General features: G+C 42.6%; 1 protein-coding gene across 2 annotated transcripts in view; it reads right to left on the bottom strand.

Moving 5' to 3' along the window:
• Nucleotides 1-218: 218 nt before the first annotated feature.
• LOC118734190 (ras-related protein Rab-40C) overlaps nt 219-20,558 on the bottom strand; it is a 120,101-nt gene continuing 99,761 nt past the window's right edge. For both annotated transcript variants that reach the window (XM_036463912.1, XM_036463911.1), the window contains exons 2-3: nt 613-748; nt 219-558 (exon numbers count right to left, since the gene is read on the bottom strand). In XM_036463912.1, the coding sequence (XP_036319805.1) occupies nt 344-558; nt 613-736 (339 nt within the window). In that variant the 5' untranslated portion in view covers nt 737-748 and the 3' untranslated portion in view covers nt 219-343. The remainder of the gene's footprint in view (nt 559-612; nt 749-20,558) is intronic.

Raw genomic sequence — 20,558 nt, 5'->3', positions numbered from 1 at the left:
AATTTTCCGGTTTCAAAATCTTCGGTAACGTGCAGAATAGACCTGTTAATGCATATTTTAGTTGCGTTCGCCAAACCATTCGCTCCGCCAAATTTATTCACTTCGCAAATGACAATAACGATTTAAATTCTCATATAAAAATTTGAGAGTAAACCAAATTAGTAAAGGACCACCTCTGCGGTACCACCTTAAAAAAAGGAATTATAGAAAACAGATGATGTGGTTCAAAGTTATGAGGGAACATAACAAAAAATAAAAATATATTCAGCATGAATCATACTACACTTATAGGACTAGTTAACTTCAAAATTAATAATCAGTTTTACACCGTATTATATTGTACTTATAGATTTTCACTCATTACCTCTTCTACCTCCTTTAACCAGCGGCCAATCCCGTCGAAACTCCATTTATTCGTAATGTCATAAACTAATATAATTCCTTGTGCACCTCTAGAATATGATCTTATGATTGTACAAAATCGGCCTTGTCCAGAAGTATCCCATATTTGCAATTTAACACGCTTGCCCTCCAGAAGAATAGTTGTGGTTTTATAAGCTAAAAGTTTCAGATTGTTCAAAATTTTATCGTTTAATTTGTCAATCCAATTACCGTTTCCACTGCAGAACGGGCTGTCGGACGATGCATCTTCAAGACAAGATAATATTTCGTGCTTGCCAACATCACTATCTCCAACCAGAAGAACCTTCAATAGGTAGTCATAATCTTTTGTCATCTCTATTGTGGTCTAAAAAATATAATAAATTTATTTGTATTAACAAGAAAAGCAGCATGGGCAATATTCGTCCTCCCGTTCTATTTATTTCAAGATTATTTTATTATTTTAATGTGAATCGCACCGATAAACAAAGAGCATATTTATTTATTTGAGTTTAGGCATGACTAACAACACTAAGCGAATAGATGCATATTGTTGTCATTCCCACGACAGCCGGTTATACGTACAGGAATAACTCGGGTTTTACCCGACCAAGGGCTGTTGTTTCGGCGATCTACCCCCTTTAGGTTGGCGAAGTATCTCAGACGTTGTTCGTCCATAGGGCTACATTTGCTACGTATTCTTCAGGGCTGGCATCGAGTGAAACCCAGGGCCAGAAACTTACACCTGCTGTGTATGCCAGAGTCTCAGTAAAGTGCAATGCTTGCGACGGGTCACCTCAGAGTCTGCTCAGGCCTACGGACTCATCGGCAGTGGACCACATCATTTCTGGCCCCCTGCAGCTCAAACAGAGCAGCCTACACGGCTAACCCCAGTTCGCCTGAGCAGCTCAACACAAACACCACAGCATCACAACACAATAGACCACACCACAACCACGACAGACCATACAACAGACACAACTGCACCACCACCCAAACGCCGCCGCCAACAACTCCAGGATCCTCTTACAATCTGCACGGTATGTCAGACCAGGATATTCCGTAAAGTGATATCAGTCAAGTGCAACACCTGCCTTGGCTGGTGCCACTTTAGGGCATGTTCAGGTCTGCGCACCACGCGAGAGTGGACGAGGAACTTCGAGGGCCCATGTTGCGCTCGCTGCTCGGTCGCAAACCCAATTGCGACGCCACCCACCAGCACCACCACAGGGCGGCATCCTCCACAGCAGCGCACACAGCCAATGGCGGCAAGGCAACACATATCCCTTACAACCCGCATAACAACACGTCTCCCGAACCACATGAAGCTCCTTCAATCTAACTGTAACGGACTTCAGAGCAATATCGAGGAGATAACCGTCTTCATAGGAGGCATGGTATATTGATAGCTGCGGTCCAAGAGACGAAGTTGCACAGCAATTCCACATTGTTAAATTGTGCCGGATACAACGTGCACCGTCGAGGTCGCGAGCGAGATAATGGTGGTGGCTTAGCGTTCATCACGCACCACACCGTGCAGTATCGTCATATTGAAGCAGACATCGACTGCAGGGATACCACCCTAGAATGTCAGGGCATTGCTATCCGTTCAGGCGATGTCGAGCTAGAAATATTTAACGTTTATATACCCGTAAGTTCCGCAGGGTTGTCACCAAAGTTGGGCGTTTCCGGCCAAATCTGGTCGGATTAATTTACTTTGGCTGGTTGGCCGGTTTTGTAATACGTATGAATATTTTTTGTGGAAAAAATTTATTGTGCCTACAAATTTGAGGTATTTTTCGTATGTACATAAAATTACCATACTGTTAATGAATCGCAGGTCCAAGTAGGTGTTCACAACTATCAAAAACATAACGCACATCCGTCCACATGAACATCTTTGTAGAAAGCCCGTCAATATAAAAAGTTCCCCCTATGTGAGGTAAGATTTTAACTAGTTTGTAATAATTTTGTATTCCTTTTGCATTTATGGTTGTTTTAAACAAAAACAATGTTTTAATTATATTAACATCAAAAAAAAAAACTAAAACGGTATTTTTTCTAATATTCCTGCCATGAAAAACAGCATCTCATAAAAATACTATCGCCATTCCGAGTCGGCGTAAAACTGTAGGTCCCCCCCTTTGTGTGACAACATCAAGGCGCACGCCACAAATCGGATGAGAAGCTCGGCCAAACACTAACGTATGTGTAAGCGCCAATCTATTATTATTAATATTAATTTCGTAATTCATGCATACTTACATTTAAGTGCTACTTGTGAATTGAATTTTTATGTTAATGAAACAATGTGATTTGCTACAATGCGAAAGAATTTTTAAGTATATACAGTGTATATTATACACACATCTCATATATGTATGTGCCTACATATGCACAACTGCATATGGGTGTTTCCATGAAAATGTAAACAGAAAATGCAAGCAACCGGGTTTAAACGACTTTAAAACTTTAAATTTCGTATTCAGATGGCGAAAGGAAGTTAGAAAAACGCAAAACAGCAGAGAGAAGAACTGAAAACATCAAATAAAAAATTAAATTATATATTTATTACTAGTAAAAATATTGTATGGGGCAAAAATCAGTCACGTCCGATATGCCACGTCCGTTATCAATTTTTAATTGATTCTAATTAAATATGAATTCGTTGTAATGGTCCGTAATTTGACTTTATTTAAAGAATATTTAAGAAAAAAAACCTCACAGAATTCGCACCCTTTTACTTGTTTTTACATGTACTTTGAAGCCACGTCTTTTTTTACCACGTCCGTTGTGACCTCCTTTTCATTGATTTTTCCGACACCAGTGTTCCAACCGTACCTAATTTTTTTGTCACCCACAGAACGATATAAAAGCTACACAACGCCAAATTTTTTTTATAAGTGACCCGTTTTCGTATGATTTCATTAAATCTTAAGGCGGACGAATGTCACGTCCGACATCATAAAAGTTGAGTTGGTTATTGAAAAAAAGCAATTTTTTATGGCGGTTTTTGTTCGATTTGGTCTGAAATTTGGACGGGGGAGACATTTTCAGTGGCAACACTGGTTGTCACTGCTGCTGCAGCTCGCTTCATACCAGCAGGATGCATTACAGACCCCCGTCCATTCCCACGACAGCCGGTTCTACGTACCGGAATGACTCGGGTTTCACCCGACCAAGGGCTGTTGTTTCGGCGATCTAACCCCGTTTAGGTCGGCGAAGTATCTCAGAAGTTGTCCGTCCATAGGGCAGCATTCACTACGCATTCTCCTACTCAGGGCTGGCATCGAGTCAAACCCTGGGCCAGAAATATACACCTGCTGTGTATGCCGAAGACGTTTACACCACAACTCCACCTCAGTCAAGTGTAATGCCTGCGAGGGGTGGAGTCACCTCAGGGTCTGCTCGGGACTACGGACTCACAGACAGTGGACCACGTCGTACGTGGCCCCCTGTTGCTCAAATAGAGCAGCCTCCACGGCAACCCATAGTCCGCCCGTGCAGCCCCACACACTCACACAGCAACCACACACAGTCGCCACAACACAACAACATACCACAGCCACCACAGACCACATAACACACACAACAGCACCACCACCCACACGCCGCCGCCAACAACTCTTGGTTCCCCCTACAATCTGCACGGTATGTCAGACCAGAATATTCCGTAATGTGACATCAGTCAAGTGCAACACCTGCCTTGGCTGGTGCCACTTTAGGGCATGTTCAGGTCTGCGCACCACGCGAGATTGGACGGGGAACTTCGAGGGCCCGTGTTGCGCTGCCCGGTCGCTGGCATCAATTGCGACGCCTCCCAATACCACCACAGGGAGGCAATCATCCCAGCAGCACACACAGCCAACGGCGGCAAGAACTTACACCTCACTCACACCCCACATCACAACACGTCTCCCGAACCACATGAAGCTCCTCCAATTCAACTGTAACGGGCTACAGAGCAAGATTGAGGAGATAACCGCCTTTATGTGTCGGCATGGTATATTAATAGCTGCGGTCCAAGAGACGAAGTTGCACAGCAATTCAACTTTGTTGAATTGTGCCGGGTACAACGTGCACCGTCGAGATCGCGAGCGAGATAATGGTGGTGGCTTAGCGTTCATCACGCACCACACCGTGCAGTATCGTCTTATCGAAGCAGACATCGACCGCAGGTATACCACCCTAGAATGTCAGGGCATCGCTATCCGGTCAGGCGATGTCGAGCTCGAAATATTTAATATATACATACCCCCTGTCACCTGCTGCCCGGCAGGATATCACCCTGATATAGGTGCGCTCCTCAGAGGTGAAAACCGTATGGTAGTAGGTGACTTTAATGCGCACCACGATCTTTGGCACTCAAGCCTGTCAAACGATCGTAGGGGAACAGACTTGGCTGAGCAGATAGACGATTCGACATTCTGCACAATGAACGACGACGCACCCACCAGGATTATGGGTAACTGCAGTAGCTCGCCAGACATCACAATAGTCAGCGCTGGTCTGATAAACAGCATAACGTGGCGACCTATGCTGACTCTAGCATCAGACCATCTACCCATAGTCATCTCGATTGATAAACCAACCGACTTTGCCTCCGCCAAACACCGGACCTATGTCAACTTTTCTAAAGCTGACTGGAAAGGTTACGCGGAGTTTACTGAAAACACCTTCACATCGCTCCCCACACCAACCGACGTCCACCTCGGTGAACGTAAGTTCCGCAGGGCTATCACTGCTGCTGCAGCCCGCTTCATACCGGCAGGGTGCATATCGGACCCACGTCCAAACTTCCCTGCCGAAGCGGCTGTTTTAGCAAACGAGCGTGATAGCCTTCGTCAGGCCGATCCCGGAGATCCCCGTATCAGGGATCTCAACGCGGAGATTCGGCAACTTGTAAACGTACATAAGCGGAAGAAGTGGGAGGAGCATCTGAAGACTTGCAACTTCACCTCTGGTGTGAGCAAGCTTTGGTCAACCGTGAGGTCATTGTCTAATCCGACGAAGCACGACGACAGAGTCGAAATTTCCTTCGGCGACTATGCTTCGTCGGACCCGGAGCGATGCGCGAGCTATTTTAGCCGGCAGTTCATACTGCATCCTCCGGTGGACAAAGCCAAGCGTCGAGTGACCAGAAGGCTGCACAAACTGCCAACAAATTGTGCCCCCCTTGCTTTCACTTGCGGTGAAGTTCAGGTGGCCATCGGGAAGGCGAAAGCCTCCAAAGCCATGGGTCCCGACGGTATATGCATGCTGATGCTGAAAAATTTGGGTCCTGCGGGGGTAGCGTACCTAACGGAGGTCCTCAATTTGTCAATGGCCACTCTCATCATCCCAGACATCTGGAAGGTGGGGAGAGTGGTCCCACTGCTCAAACCGGGGAAACCTGCAAACAAAGGAGATTCGTATCGTCCGATTACACTCCTTTCCCCGGTAGCGAAGACACTCGAGGCCTTGCTACTCCCGTACTTCACAAATCACCTGACCCCAGCGAAGCATCAGCATGGTTTCCGTAAAGTGCACAGCACAACAACAGCACTTAACGCCATAAACACTCAGATAACTCGTGGCCTTAACCGTAACCGTCCCTGTGAGAGAACGATTCTAGTAGCGTTGGACTTGTCAAAGGCGTTTGACACCGTCTGCCATTCCACGCTACTAGAAGATATAGAGGCCTCCTCTCTCCCACAGAGGCTCAAACGGTGGTCGGCAAATTATCTAAGTGGTCGACATTCGTCGGTAATGTTCAGAGACAAAACGAGTAAGCAGCGAAAAATAAAACAGGGGGTTCCTCAGGGTGGTGTCCTTTCCCCGCTACTGTTTAACTTTTATATTTCAAAGCTCCCTCAACCACCAGAGGGAGTCTCGATTGTCTCCTATGCCGACGATTGCTCGATAATGGCGACTGGGAATGGAATTGATGACCTGTGTTCGAAAGTAAACGGCTATCTCTCCGAACTTTCTCGCTTCTTCACTGCAAAGTGTCTAGCCCTCTCCCCTACTAAATCCTCCGCGACCCTGTTCACAACCTGGACGAAGGAGGTCAGGCTACCGCTGGGGATTCACGTCGATGACACACCAATTCCGACGGTGAATAACCCCAAAATACTCGGAGTAACTTTCGACAGCCTGCTCTCCTTCTCTGCGCACTCAACCGCTATTGTCAATAAAGTACAGAGCCGCAACAAGGTCCTCAAGTCGCTAGCCGGCAGTACTTGGGGCAAAGACAAAGAAACGTTGCTGGCAACATACAAGGCAATAGGCCGGCCGGTTCTGAATTACGCAGCGCCAGTGTGGTCGCCTGGGACTAGTAGGACGCAGTGGACGAAGCTACAGACCGCACAAAACACCGCACTGAGGACAGCGACGGGATGCCTCCTGATGACGCCTGAACACCATCTGCACGGCGAGGCGCAAATGCTCCCGGTGAAGGAGCACAATATAATGCTCTGCAAGCAGTTCCTGATTGGGACCCACAGAAGTGGCCACCCGTGCAGACAGCTGCTTGCAGAGGAGCCCTCGCCTAGGCACGTCAGGAGGCATCTATATGAACTAACGGACGAAGTCCAGAGGTTCATTAAGCAACCTCTGGACCCGACAGCCTACAGACAGGCCTTGAACGGCATTCACAGGGACTCAGTCTCGAGTTATGTAGACTCTAGACCTGTGAATGCCGTTCTAGGCACACCACCCCCGGACATTGACGAGACGGAGCTTCATCTGCCTCGGGAGACGCGCACCACACTTGCACAACTTCGCTCCGGCTACTGCAACAGGTTAAACTCCTACCTGAGTAGGCTGAATGAGGATGTGCCTAATGAATGTCCGGCATGCGGAGAGACCCCACATGACTCGAAACATCTCTTCGCATGCCCGGCAAACCCGACATCCCTAACGACCTTGTCCTTATGGGCAAACCCCGCAGAAGCTGCACGCTTCCTAGGGTTGCCGTTAGTGGAACTTGACGACAACGACTGAGATACCAACCGATCTGGGCGGGGTTGTTGTAGCCGCTACAACAACAACAACAACAACAGACCCCCGTCCAAACATCCGTGCTGAAGCGGCTGTTCTAGCCGATGAGCGTGACTATATTATTATATGATATTTTGTTATTTAAAATTTAATTTTCTTTATTATTTGATTGCGTTGAAAGTTAGTTTATTAATAATCAAAAATTTTCTTTTCCATTAACAAACAAATTCATAGAACAATAAATTTAACTCCAAGAATTTAAACAAGTGTAAAAACATACAGTTTAATTACCCTACATTTACTCCCCCTCCAGTAAAACGATAAATTAATTAATGTTGAATGTTATTTTCTTTTTTGTATTTGGAATTGTTAGTGAATTAGAATTTTGTGATGTACCAGAAATTATATTTTCAGGTTTGAGTAAATCTGTTGCAACCGTTTTAATCATATTTCCATGTTGAACTTTGAATAATTTGTAATTTTTCGAAATAATTTTAAATGGTCCTTCATCAGGTGATTGCAAATTTCTCTTGTGAATTACTGTGATCTCACATTTGAAAAATATTTTCTTAGCTTAGAAAGTTTCATTTGTATTATCAACTTCATTATTATGTTCGGAACAACTAATTGACCTGGTAATCTTAATGTTTGTCCATAAATTAATTCTGCAGAAGAGAATTTTAAATCTTCTTTAATAGACGTACGTAATCCTAAGGAGGAATTTCAGACCAGTGGGTAGAATCCTCCGAAACAGTAATAGCAGTCTTTACTGTCCTATGAAATCTTTCAATCATCCCGTTAGATTGGGGATGATATGGACTCGTATGAATTTTTTGTGATCCTAACAATTTAGTTAATTCTGTAAACAATGTTGATGTAAATTGTGATCCTTGATCTACGATTATTTAAAGAGGAATGCCAAAACAAGGAACGTAATTTTGAAGAAATGTTGTTGCTATTGAATTTGCTGAAATATCCTTAGTGGATATGCTTCTGGCCAACGTGTATGTCTATCAATGATAGTTAAATTGTAACGATTTTCTTTTGACACAGGTAATGGACCAACAAGATCCATATAAATATGTTCAAATCGTCAAGATGGAATGTTAATATTTTGCAAAGGCGTCTTCGTATATTTAGAAATTTTTGATTTTTGACAACTTATACAAGTAGAAGTCCAATTATTTATTTTTATCAGTTAACGTTAATAATTCCAAATTTCTATAAAAAAAAAATGGTTTTAAAATTTAATTATATTGAAAATGGTAGATTGATAAATCTCTAATTAATTATAAATTAATTTGTTAATAAATTTGATTTTTTAATCAAATAAACAAAGTCGAAGAGTATCATATAAAATATTCACAAAAGCTGAATGAATAAACTAGACTTCAGTCACGAACATTTTTTTAAATTAATTAATATACACACATATGTAAATATATTATTTGTTAAATATCGATTATATAACTAATAATACAAAATTTTAATTCAATAAAAGCAGCAGTAATAGGCTTAATTTTATTCTGTTTCACTGCGAAAGCTCGTTATCACACTAGATTAAAAAAAAAAATTATTCAACTAATTCGTCATAAAACTTACAGGCTTATTCCATGAAATTAGGGGGGATGTGCGAGAACTGAAATTATAGTTGGAAAAGGTCATTTAAACCAGCGTTAAAATGTATTATCTGTTGTTGATTGTTGAAGAAATTCTGTTAATTTAGCTGGCGAGGACCCCAACTGGTCTTATGAGAATTTCATAAATTTCCGTTTGTTGAAATCAGCTGACAATGTACGCCAACAGCTTGCTTGTATAATGGTTCGTTTCAATTTGAAACTGAATTCACATCAATAAATTACTATGTCAATATACGTGAGGCGTTGGTGCGGGGATTCTTTATGTAGGTGGCGCATTTAGAGCGCACCGGTCACTATTTTACCATAAAAGATAATCCAAATGTACAGCTGCTGCTCCGTCTACATGCCTGGACCACAAACCCGATTGGGTAATTTTAACCTCACAGTACTCCGAAATGACGAACTTTCCACAATGCGACGCTAACAGACAGAAAAAAATGCTGCAGCATCCTTTCGAATTGAAGCAGCTTCAAAAAGGATTTTAGTTGAATCACTTATAAACTGGGCCCGATTTTATTCCAAAAGGTTTTGCTTTTTCCATTTATTCTTTACAAAGTTTAGATCGCCGTTTCCAATTGAATGGACAAATATAATTTAAAACTTTAACAAAAACAACTCCTGACAGGATCGCCAATATATCATTATATGATATTTTGTTATTTAAAACTTAATTTCCTTTATTATTTGATCGCGTTGAAAGTTAATTTATTAATAATCAAAAATTTTCTTTTCCAATAACAAACAAATTCATAGAACAATAAATTTAACTTCAAGAATTTAAACATACAGTTTAATTACCCTACAGTGAAAACCTTCGTCAGGCCGATCCCGGAAATCCCCGTATCAGGGATCTCAATGCGGAGATTCGGCAGCTTGTGAACGTACATCAGCGGAAAAAGTCGGAAGAGCATCTTAAGACTTGTAATTTGCCTCTGGTGTGAGTTAGCTTTGGTCAACCGTGAGGTAACTGTCCAATCCGATGAAGCACGACGACAGGGTCGAAATCTCTTTCGATGCGCGTGCTATTTTCCCGGCAGTTCATACTGCATCCTCCAGCGGACAAAGCCAAGCGTCGAGTGACCAGAAGGCTGCACAAACTGCCAACAACCTGTGCCCCCCTTGTTTTCATTAGCGGCGAAGCTCAGGTAGCCATCGGGAAGGCGAAAGCCTCCAAAGCCATGGGCCCGATGTTGATTCTGCATGTTGATGCTGAAAAATTTGGGTCCTGCGGGTTTCCGTAAAGTGCACAGCACAACAACAGCACTTAACGCCATAAACACGCAGATAACATGTGGCCTAAACCGCAACCCTCCCTGTGAGAAAACTATTCTAGTAGCGCTGGACTTGTCAAAGGCGTTTCACACCGTCAGCCACTCCACGCTGCTAGAAGACATACAGACCTCCTCTCTCCCGCAGAGGCTCAAACAATGGTCGGCGAATTATCTAAGTGGTCGACACTCGTCTGTAATGTTTAGAGGCAAATCGAGTAAACCAAAGGGTGGTGTCCTTTCCCCATTACTGTTTAACTACTACTTTTCAAAGCTCCCTCAACCACCAGAGGGGGTCTCGATTGTCTCCTATGCTGAAGATTGTTTGATAATGGCGTCTGGGGTTGGAATTGATGACTTGTATTCGAAAGTAAACGGGTATCTCTCCGAGCTTTCTCGCTTCTTCACTGCTAGGAGCCTAACCCTCTCCCTTACAAAATACTCTGCGAACTTGTTCACCACCTGGACGAAGGAGGTCAGACTACCGCTGGGAATTCACGTCGATGATACACCAAATCCGAAGGTGAATAACCCCAAAATACTCTGCTCTCCATCTCTGAGCACGCAATCGCTATTGTCAACAAAGTACAGAGCCGCAACAAGGCCCTCAAGCCGCTAGCCGGCAGTACTTGGGGCAAAGACAAAGAAACGTTGCTGGCAACATACAAGGCAATAGGCCGGCCGGACGCAGTGGTTGAAGCTGCAGACAAACACTGCACTTCGTACTGCGACTGGATGCCTTTTGATGTCGCCAGAACACCACCTGCACGACGAGGCGAATATGCTCCCCATAAAGGAGCACAACACAATGCTCTAAAAGCAGTTTCCAGTTGGGAGCTACAGACGTGGTCGCACAAATAGACAACTGCTTGCAGAAGAGCCCTCGCGGCACATCAGGAGGCATCTCTACGAAGTGACGGACAAAGTCCAGAGGTTCATTAAGCTACCTCTGGACTGGTCAGCTTACCGACAGGCCATGAGCGGCATTCACAGGGAGTCAGTCTCAAGTTATGTAGACTCCAGACCTGTGAATGCCGTTCTAGGCTAACAACCACCGAACATCGACGAGACAGGGCTTTATCTGCCTCGGAAGACTAGAACCACAATAGCCCAACTTCGCTCTGGCTACTGCAGCAGGTTAAACTCATACCTGAGCAGATTAGACGCAGATGTGCCAAATGAGTGTCCGGCATGCGGAGAGACACCCCACCACTCAAAACATCTTTTCGTATACCCGGAAAACCTGACAACGCTAACGCCTTTGTCCCTGTGGACCGACCCCATTGAGGCTGCACGCTTCTTAGGGCTTCCCTTAGTGGAGCTTGACGACAACGACTGAGATATTAACCGATCTGGGCGGAGTTGTTGTATCCGCTACAACAACAACAACAATATGCATGTTGTAGACAGATATAATGCTGCTAGAATAGTTCTCTCACAAGGGCGGTTTCGGTTAAGGCCACGAGTTGTCTGGGTGCTTATGGCGTTAAGTGCTGTGGGTTGCACTTTACGGAACCCATTCTGATGCTTCACTGGGATCAGGCGGTTTGTGTAGTGCGGGAGTATAAAGGCTTCCAGTGTCTTCACTACCGGGGAAAGGAGGGTTATCGGGCGATAGGACTCTCCTTTGTTGGACGATTTCCCAGGTTTAAGCAGTGGGACCACTCTCCCTATTTTCCAAGATGTCTGGAATGATGAGAGTGGCTATAGACAGGTTGAGGACTTTGGTTAAATAGTCCACTCCCGCAGCACCCAAATTTTTCAGCATCAACACGCAAATTCCGTCAGGTCCTATGGCTTTGAAGGCTTTCGCCTTCACGATGGCTGCTCTTACCTCACCGCTGGTGCAAACAATATGCGCACTAGGTTTTGGCAGTTTGTGCAGCCTTCTGGTTACTCGACGTTTGGCTTTGTCCGCCGGAGGCCGCAGTATGAACTGTCGACTGAAATAGCTCGCGCATCGGTCCGGGTCCGACGATTCGTGGTGGCCAAAAGATATTTCAACTCTGCCGTCACTTCTTCCCACTTCTTCCGCTTATGTACGTTCACTAGTTGCCGAATCTCCGAGCTAAGATCCCTGATACGGGGATTTCCGGGTTCGGCCTGACCAAGGTTGGCACGCTCATCGGCTAGGACAGCAGCTTCAGAAGGAAAATTCGGACGGGGACTCGAAATACATCCAGTTGGGATGAAGCAGCAGTGACAAACCTGCGGGATTTACGCTCACCTACGTGAACGTTGGTTGGTGTGGGTAGGGCAGTGAAGGTGCTTTCAGTGATATCCGCGAAGCCTTTCCAATCAGTTTTGGAGACGTTGGCATAGGTCCGGTGAACCGTGGAAGCAAAGTCGGCAGGTTCATCAACCGAGATGACTATGTGCAGATGGTCAGATACTAAGGTCAGCATAGGTCGCCATTATACGCTGTTTATCAGAACAGCGCTGACAATTGTTACATCTGGCGAGCTGCAGAAGCTGCCCATAATCCTGGTGGGTGCGTCGTCGTTCATTGTACAGAATGTCGAATCGGCTATCCGTTCAGCCAAATGTGTTCCCCTGCGATCATTCGCCAGGCTTGAATGCCAAAGATCGTGGTGCGTATTAAAGTCGCCAACTACCATACGGTCTTCACCTCTGAGTAGCGCACCTATTTCCTGCTGGGCAGCTGGTGACAGCGGGTGTATATACGTTAAATATTTCGAGCTCAACATCGCCTGACCGGATAGCAATACCCTGACATTCTAGGATGGTATCCCTGCGGTCGATGACTGTTTCGTTAAGACGATACTGCACGGTGTGGTGCGTGATGAACGCTAAACCTCCACCATTATCTCGCTCGCGATCTCGACGGTGCACGTTGTATCCGGCGCAATTCAACAGGGTTGAATTGCCGTGCAACTTCGTCTCTTGGACCGCAGCTATTAATATTCCATGCCTTCTCCATCTCCACGATCTTGCTCTGGAGTCCGTTACAGTTGAATTTTAGCACCTTTGTGTGCCTTGGGAGCCCAATTGTGGTGGGTGGTGTTAAGGAGTTGTGTTGCCTGCTGGCCCACTGCTGTATGTGCTGCAGACGGGGTGCTGCCTTGTGGTGGTGGTGGGCGGAAGTTTGCGACTGGGCAGCACAGCAGGGGCCAAAATATTCACCCGTCCAATCACGCGTGTTGCGAAGTCCTGAGCATGCCCTAAAGTGGTACCAGCCAAGGCAGGAGTTGCACTTGACGGATATCACGTTACAGTATATTCTGGACTGGCAAACCAAGCAAATTGTCGGAGGGACTAGGAGTTGCCGGCAGCGGCCTGTGAGTGCTGTTATATTTGTTTGTGTGTCTATTGTTGTGTCATGTTGAGGTGTGGGTGTGTTGGTGTTGTGCTGCCCGGCCGGGTGCCGGTTTGCCGCGGAGGCGGCCCGATTCGAACAGCATGGCCCACAAACGACGTGGTCCATTGCCGGTGCGTACGTAGGCCCGAGAAGGTGCGGAGATGACTCCACCCGTCACTGGCGTTGCATCTGCCGAGGTGGAGTTTGTATGCAGTCGTCTCTAGCATACGCAGCAGGTGTAAGTTTCTGGCCCTGGGTTGTATTCTATGCCAGCCCTGAGCAGAAGGACACGGAGCAAATGTAGCCCCATTATCGAACAACGTTTGATGGATTTCACCGATCTAAACGGTGTTATATCGCCGAAACAACAGCACTTGGTCGGGTAAAACCCGAGTCATTCCGGTACCTAGAACCGGCTGTCGTGGGAATGCGCATAGATGCATCTTATACACTGGTGCATGCGCAACATTTCCTTTACGACTTTTATAAAATTTTTGCACATGCACTTTACAATTGCCATGTAATAAAACTCTCTGAAGTTATAATTGGATGATAGTAAGATGTATCCTCCGGGCAGTGCTTCCAATACCCAGTAGATAATTTCAGGAGCTAAAAGCCCTTCCAAAAGGATTTCTTGAGGGTCAGGAGGCCTTCCCCTCTACATCTTCAAAGAGTCAGTTTCATTTAAACGATAAACAATAAACATGAAGAGCGAAAACCATGATAAAAACATAACAAGGTAAAACCACGTTTACCAGCAATATATTTTTAAATTCAAAACTCAAACTCACACACACATTCTCATTTTCAATCTCAAACAATCATTGTGAACAACGTCATTTTTTATTTTCAATTTTATATGATTGTTAAATGCTTGAAAACGTCAGAAAAAAATAATAGCCGACGAATTGAGAGAATGAATTTACCTTGTAATGTTTTTATCATGACGAAAACTATGAATAACAAAAACATAATAATAATTACATACATACATAACAATATTTCCATACATACATGTGGGAATAAGTCTCGCAACACCGTTTATGTGACACCGACCCACCAAACAATTTTAGTTGCCGGAAATAAGAAAGCTTGTCGCCCTCAGCAACAAAGTTATTGCCAGCAATATCGCCATCGTATCGATTTCTTATTACCTGTCGCTCTAAAACGTCCGTCGCAGGCAGCTCGCCTGGGCGATTCGTTTCGTTATTACCTGATTGAGTCGTTTTATTATTGCTACAGGCGATATTTGAATAATAATTTCTTGCAACAATTTTATAATTTTTTAATATTTCCTTTGCTTTTGAACACAAACTTATAAGTTCTAAACGAAATTAACTTTTTTCGTCGCTATGTAGCTTCCTATTTTTTCAACACTGTCTTGGGCATAAATCATATGCTTTTGAAGAATCCCGTTGACCCGAAGTTCATCAGTTTGAGAATTTTTGAAAACATTTTCCTAAAATGACATAAAAGAAATAATGTTGCCGATTTCTCACTACGACAATAAATCGGCGAGTCGCTAATTTGTTGCCATTGACGATTCTTGCCTATTTCTCATGTTTTGCATGGAGGGCGAGAGAGGCGAAAGTACGAGCAACAAAGAGTTTGAAGAGTTAGAGGGTTTGAACAAAAGACGCAAAGCTGTAAAGACGTACGACGTGAGCTGTTTAAAATTCAATTTCATTTTCCCAAATACATTTTTGTAATTAAATATTAACTAAAATACTTTTTCAATAATACATCCTTTTATGTTCAAACGTTGAATAAAACATTTAATAAACTATAATTTCGCAAAGTGTCCATTTGTCTGTAAGTACGCATCCACAGGCATATAAACGTTCGTAGAAAATTCAAAAAGTGTCGGTATGTCACGTTTGGTAGAATTCGAGAAAATTCGCGACGCGCTGAAAAGATAAGGCAAGCAGAAAATCGACCTGCTACATAAATATGTGTTTGAGTACGACGGTGATCGTAATAACCGAAAGCGATTGCGCGAGTTTGAAGGTTTTGACTACGATTTTGATGAAAATAAATACAACAAAAAAATAGACTACATAGCTGAAAATTTGTCGAGTAATGACCTGGTTGTAATATGTAGCATATTGCACTTGCAACATAGTAACAATGATTTAGCTGCACATATATTTACAAATTTCGCCGCTGTGGTGTAGTGGTAAGCAGTGCGCGCTTCCACTCCGCAATGCCTGGGTTCAAGCCCTGGTCAAAGCAACATCACAAAAAATATAGAAAAAAGGTTTTCTTTTAACAGCGGTCGTCCCACGGCAGGCAATGGCAAACCTCCGAGTGTATTTCTGCCATGAAAACCAGCTTCTCATTAAAATACCACCGCCGTTCGGAGTCGGCGTAAAACTGTAGGTCCCTCCGCTTTGTGTGACAACATCAAGGCGCACGCCACAAATCGGAGGAGAAGCTCGGCCAAACATTAACTTATGTGTAAGCGCCAATCTATTATTAGTATTATATTATTATATTTACAAATTTGCGAAGGGGTAATTTGTTGAGTTATGCTGTTTTTGTAGCTGAAGACGAGCAAGAATACGACGACGACGACGAGCACGAAGCCAGCATCAACGCAAACGACGAAAAGCATGAAACAAGCAGCGAAATAAACGAAAATACCGCATGCAACAATATGTATAGAAGAGCAGGCATACAAACGACAAACAATAAAGCGTGTGCTCATTCATCAGGTGTAAGAAGAAGTGAAAATGTAACTTGTTTGTGTTGAGTTTTAGAGACTTACATGCCTATTCTGCTTGTTACCGAACATTTTGACACGGGAAAATTTTGTTACCAAACAATAACACCACTTCTTGTAACCGCAATTCTAAGTACCTTGGTAACAATTTAATCTATTCAGCAATTGAGCTATGAAGTTTTGTATAAATTATGGTGTTGCATACTTCATGGAGCAATATTTTGTTACCTGCTTATGAGATGGTAACAAAATTTACCAGTATGCAGAATGTGAAAAGGGTTTAAAAATTACCAGGAACTTTATTTACCGGTAACAAAATTTTTGTTACCAACGCAGAATAGGCCTGTTAGAAGACTCAATTAGACCATTTACAGGCAATGACGAATTTCCCATTGAATTTTGGATTCGAAAAAACGTCATGTGTTATGGGCTGGGATGAATTGCAAATGTTTGTGTTTGCAAAACGTTCTCTAAAAGGACTAGCGAAAATGTTTAGTATGAGTGAGTGTGGTATTACGGGTTGGAGTTCTTTGAAGAACGCATTATTAGCAGAATTCCAGTGAGACGTTAACAGTGCTCAAATTCATAAGCTAATGTCAGAGGCAAAAATAAAAAATAAAGAGAGCGTTCAAGAGTATCTGTTACGAATAAAAGAGCTATCAGTGCGCGGTGGTGTAGAGAACAAAGCTTTAATGCAATACGTTATAGATGGTATAAACGATCTAAGCGTGAACAAATCTATTTTGTATAATGCAAGAGATTTAAAAGAATTTGAAGATAACTTATATGTTACGAAAAGATGCGTGAACGGTGTGAGAACGTAAAACACAATGAAAACAAAAATAAAAATGTAAGTGGTGAAAAAACACAGAAGACAAGTTACGATAAAAAAAGAGATGAAATGTTGCAATTGTGGCACCAAAAGGCATTTGTCAGTGAATTGCGAAAGTAAAGTTAAAGGCAGAAAATGTTTTAACTGCAATGACTTTGGTCACATAGGGAAATATTGACCAGTAAAGAAAAATGAGCGTGACAAAAATTCAAGCAATGCATGCAAAGTGGCAATTGAACATATGTCTAAGTGCAAAAACATTGTAATCAATAAACATAATTTACTCATTTTCGTTGTTGGTGTTTCCGACAGGGTAGGAGTGTGATGTAATGTGGAACGATTTTCCGTCATCCCTTGTCAAATTTGGTTTGGAGACCAACCGGTTTCGGCGAAAAATGACACTGAAGATGGCACAACGCCGAAACCGGTTTGTCTCCAAACCAAATTTGACAAGGGATGACGGAAAATCGTTCCACATTACATCAAACATAATTTAGTTGCTTTGATTGATACAGGCAGCAAATACAACATTATAAGTGAAAAAACGTATATGAGTTTAAATAAACCATTGCTTAGTGCATGTAATTTTTATTTGATTGGATTTGGAAATCATAATAAAGTAAAACCTTTGGGTGCAAGATTTCGAAGTAGATGAAATACAATTTAAGAGTAAGGTTGTGGTAGTGCCTTCACAATTTTTAGATGTTGAAGTGGTGTTAGGCGCAGAATTTTGCAAACAAGCTGAAATTAAAATAAATCGCGACGGTGTAGAAATACATAAAACAGCAATTGAAGATGAATCGGTAACTTGAATGAAAATTGATATTTTGCATTATGACGAGATTAAAAATGATACATTAGGGGTATTCTCGAAGTCTTGCACGATGCACGGATTGCACGAAATGCAAAAATACTATTCCAAATTTCGAAGAGTACGAGAACACCCCATTGCAAAGTGGTAGCATGCATGGGGAGCAAGCAGCGAAATTATGTATCAAATACAATAACAAGAGACAGCAAAAAAAAAATTAAGTGAGCGAGATGAGAGGAATGAGAGAAATATGTAGCAATTCCAACAACAAAACAACTAGCACAGGGTCGCTATTATCTTGCTATGCTATTTTGCAAAATATATACATGGGTTTCGACGTTGCATATTTTGCAGCGATAGGAAATGTTGTTTCCCATGAATTTTCTTGTTGTGTGTTTGCAATTTATGCAATCCGTGCAATCCGTGCTACGTGCAATGGCTTTGCAAGATTTGGAGAATACCCCTATTGAAATAAATGCAAGTGAAAAAGCTAAAAATCAAGTGTGCGAGTTAACTAAAAACTATCAACCAAAAACGATTAAGTCGACTAATGTAGAAATGCGAATAGTGGCAAAAGATGACGTTCAGATTTTTTCGCGTCCTCGAAGATTTGCGTACTTCGAACGTTGCATAATCGAAAAACAAATCGAGCAGTGGTTGGCAGATAATGTTATTGAACCGTCAGAATCAGAGTACAGTAGTCCGGTAGTTTTAGTAAAAAAACGTGATGTACTCCGCGATTATGTGTGGACTATAGGCAACTAAATAAAGTTATAGTTCGTGATCATTTTCCTTTGCCAATAATCGAATACCAATTAGATCGGCTTCAAGAAGCGACGGTATTCAGCACAATAGATCTGAAAAAAATTTTTTTTTTCACGTCGGTGTAGCAGAGCAAACCCGCAAGTACACCTCATTTATTACTCACAACGGGCAGTATCAATTTTTCAAGGTACCATTTGGGTTTACAAACTCTCAAAGTGTGTTTCAACGCCACATTAATGCTATATTTCGAGATTCGGCAAGCAAGGGTATAGCTTTACCGCACGTAGATGACATAATAATACCAGACAGATCAGAAGACGAAGCAATATCAAATTTGCAGCAAGTAATGAAACAATGCCAAGATTACGGTTTAATAACAAATTTAAAAAAATGCCGTTTTTTTTAAAGAAAAATTGATTTTTTGGGGCACGTCATTGAAAATCATATAATAAGTATATCAGAAGTGAAAACTCAGGATGTTACGAAATTTCAAATTCCCAATAGTCAAAAACTATTACAAAGGACTGGTGAGGTATTTTCGGAAATTTGTTCCACAATTTTCGATAATCGCCAAGCCCCTAACAGACCTATTGAAAAAAGATGTAAAATTTACACTAAATGATAACGAGGTTTCTGTTATTAAAATGTTAAAGAAACTGATTACAGAGAAGCAAGTTATGAGTTGGAGATCTTAGCGGTGATCGAAGCATTACGTAAATTCCGTGTTTATTTGTTAGGCATACATTTCAAGCATATTACCGACTGTAATGCCTTTACCAAAACAATCGAAAAGAAAGACGTAAGTACCAGGGTGGCTCGTTGGATTATGATGCTTCAAGAGTTTGACTTTATAATCGAACATAGAGCTGGCACTCATCTACGACATGCAGATGCTTTAAGTAGATATCCAGTGATGACAATTAACGACAGCATGCATTGTATGTTGAAATATGCACAAAAAGGGGATGACGAATTAAGGCGATAATTGAAACCTTGGCAGAGAAAACAATGCATAACAATTATTTTATGAAAAACGGTTTATTATACAAATTGGTTGACGACAATGAACTTCTAGTGGTGCCTCTAGGTTTACAGCGCGAACTCATTAAGCAAGCGCATGAGAAGGGTCATTTTTCGGTCAAGAAAACGAAAGAGGTAATGGGTAAAGAATACTACATTCCAAATTTAGACGACAAACTTCGAAAACACATCAGTTGTTGCATACCGTGTATTGTATCGAACCGCAAACATGGAAAGCAAGAAAGCGAACTACATCCGATAACAAAAGGAGAACCGTTGCAGACTTTTCATATAGATTTCTTGGGACCGCTATAATCGACGCATAAGCAGTACAAACATATACTGGCTGTAATCGATGGGTTTACCAAATTCTGCTGGCTGTACCCGACGAAAACAACATCAGCGAAAGAAGTTACAACGAGATTGCAAGCACAGAGTTCAATCTTTGGTAATCCGCTGAGGATTGTCTCTGACAGGGGATCGGCTTTCACGTCCAAAGAATTTAGGCGATATTCCGAGGACAAAAAAATCATTCACCATACAGTTACAACAGGCCTTCCAAGAGCAAATGGTCAGGTCGAAAGACTCAACGGGGTAGTTATAGCAGTATTATCTAAATTATCCGTAGACGACCCGAGCAAGTGTTATAAGAATGTTGGCAAAGTTCAGCAAATGATAAATTCGACATACTGCACAAGTACAAAAACAACACCATTCGAGTTACTGGTTGGTATCAAGTGTGTGAATTCGACATAAAATTAAAAGAGATGATCGACAATGAGATTATTCAAATATTCAACGACGACCGCAACGAAAGAC

This window comes from Rhagoletis pomonella, unplaced genomic scaffold (assembly GCF_013731165.1).
Source record: "Rhagoletis pomonella isolate Grant_MI unplaced genomic scaffold, Rhpom_1.0 Rhpom_scaffold_00002, whole genome shotgun sequence".
NCBI lineage: Eukaryota > Metazoa > Arthropoda > Insecta > Diptera > Tephritidae > Rhagoletis > Rhagoletis pomonella.
Note: the sequence above shows the minus strand (reverse complement) of the source record. Positions and strands in the feature narration are given on the sequence as shown.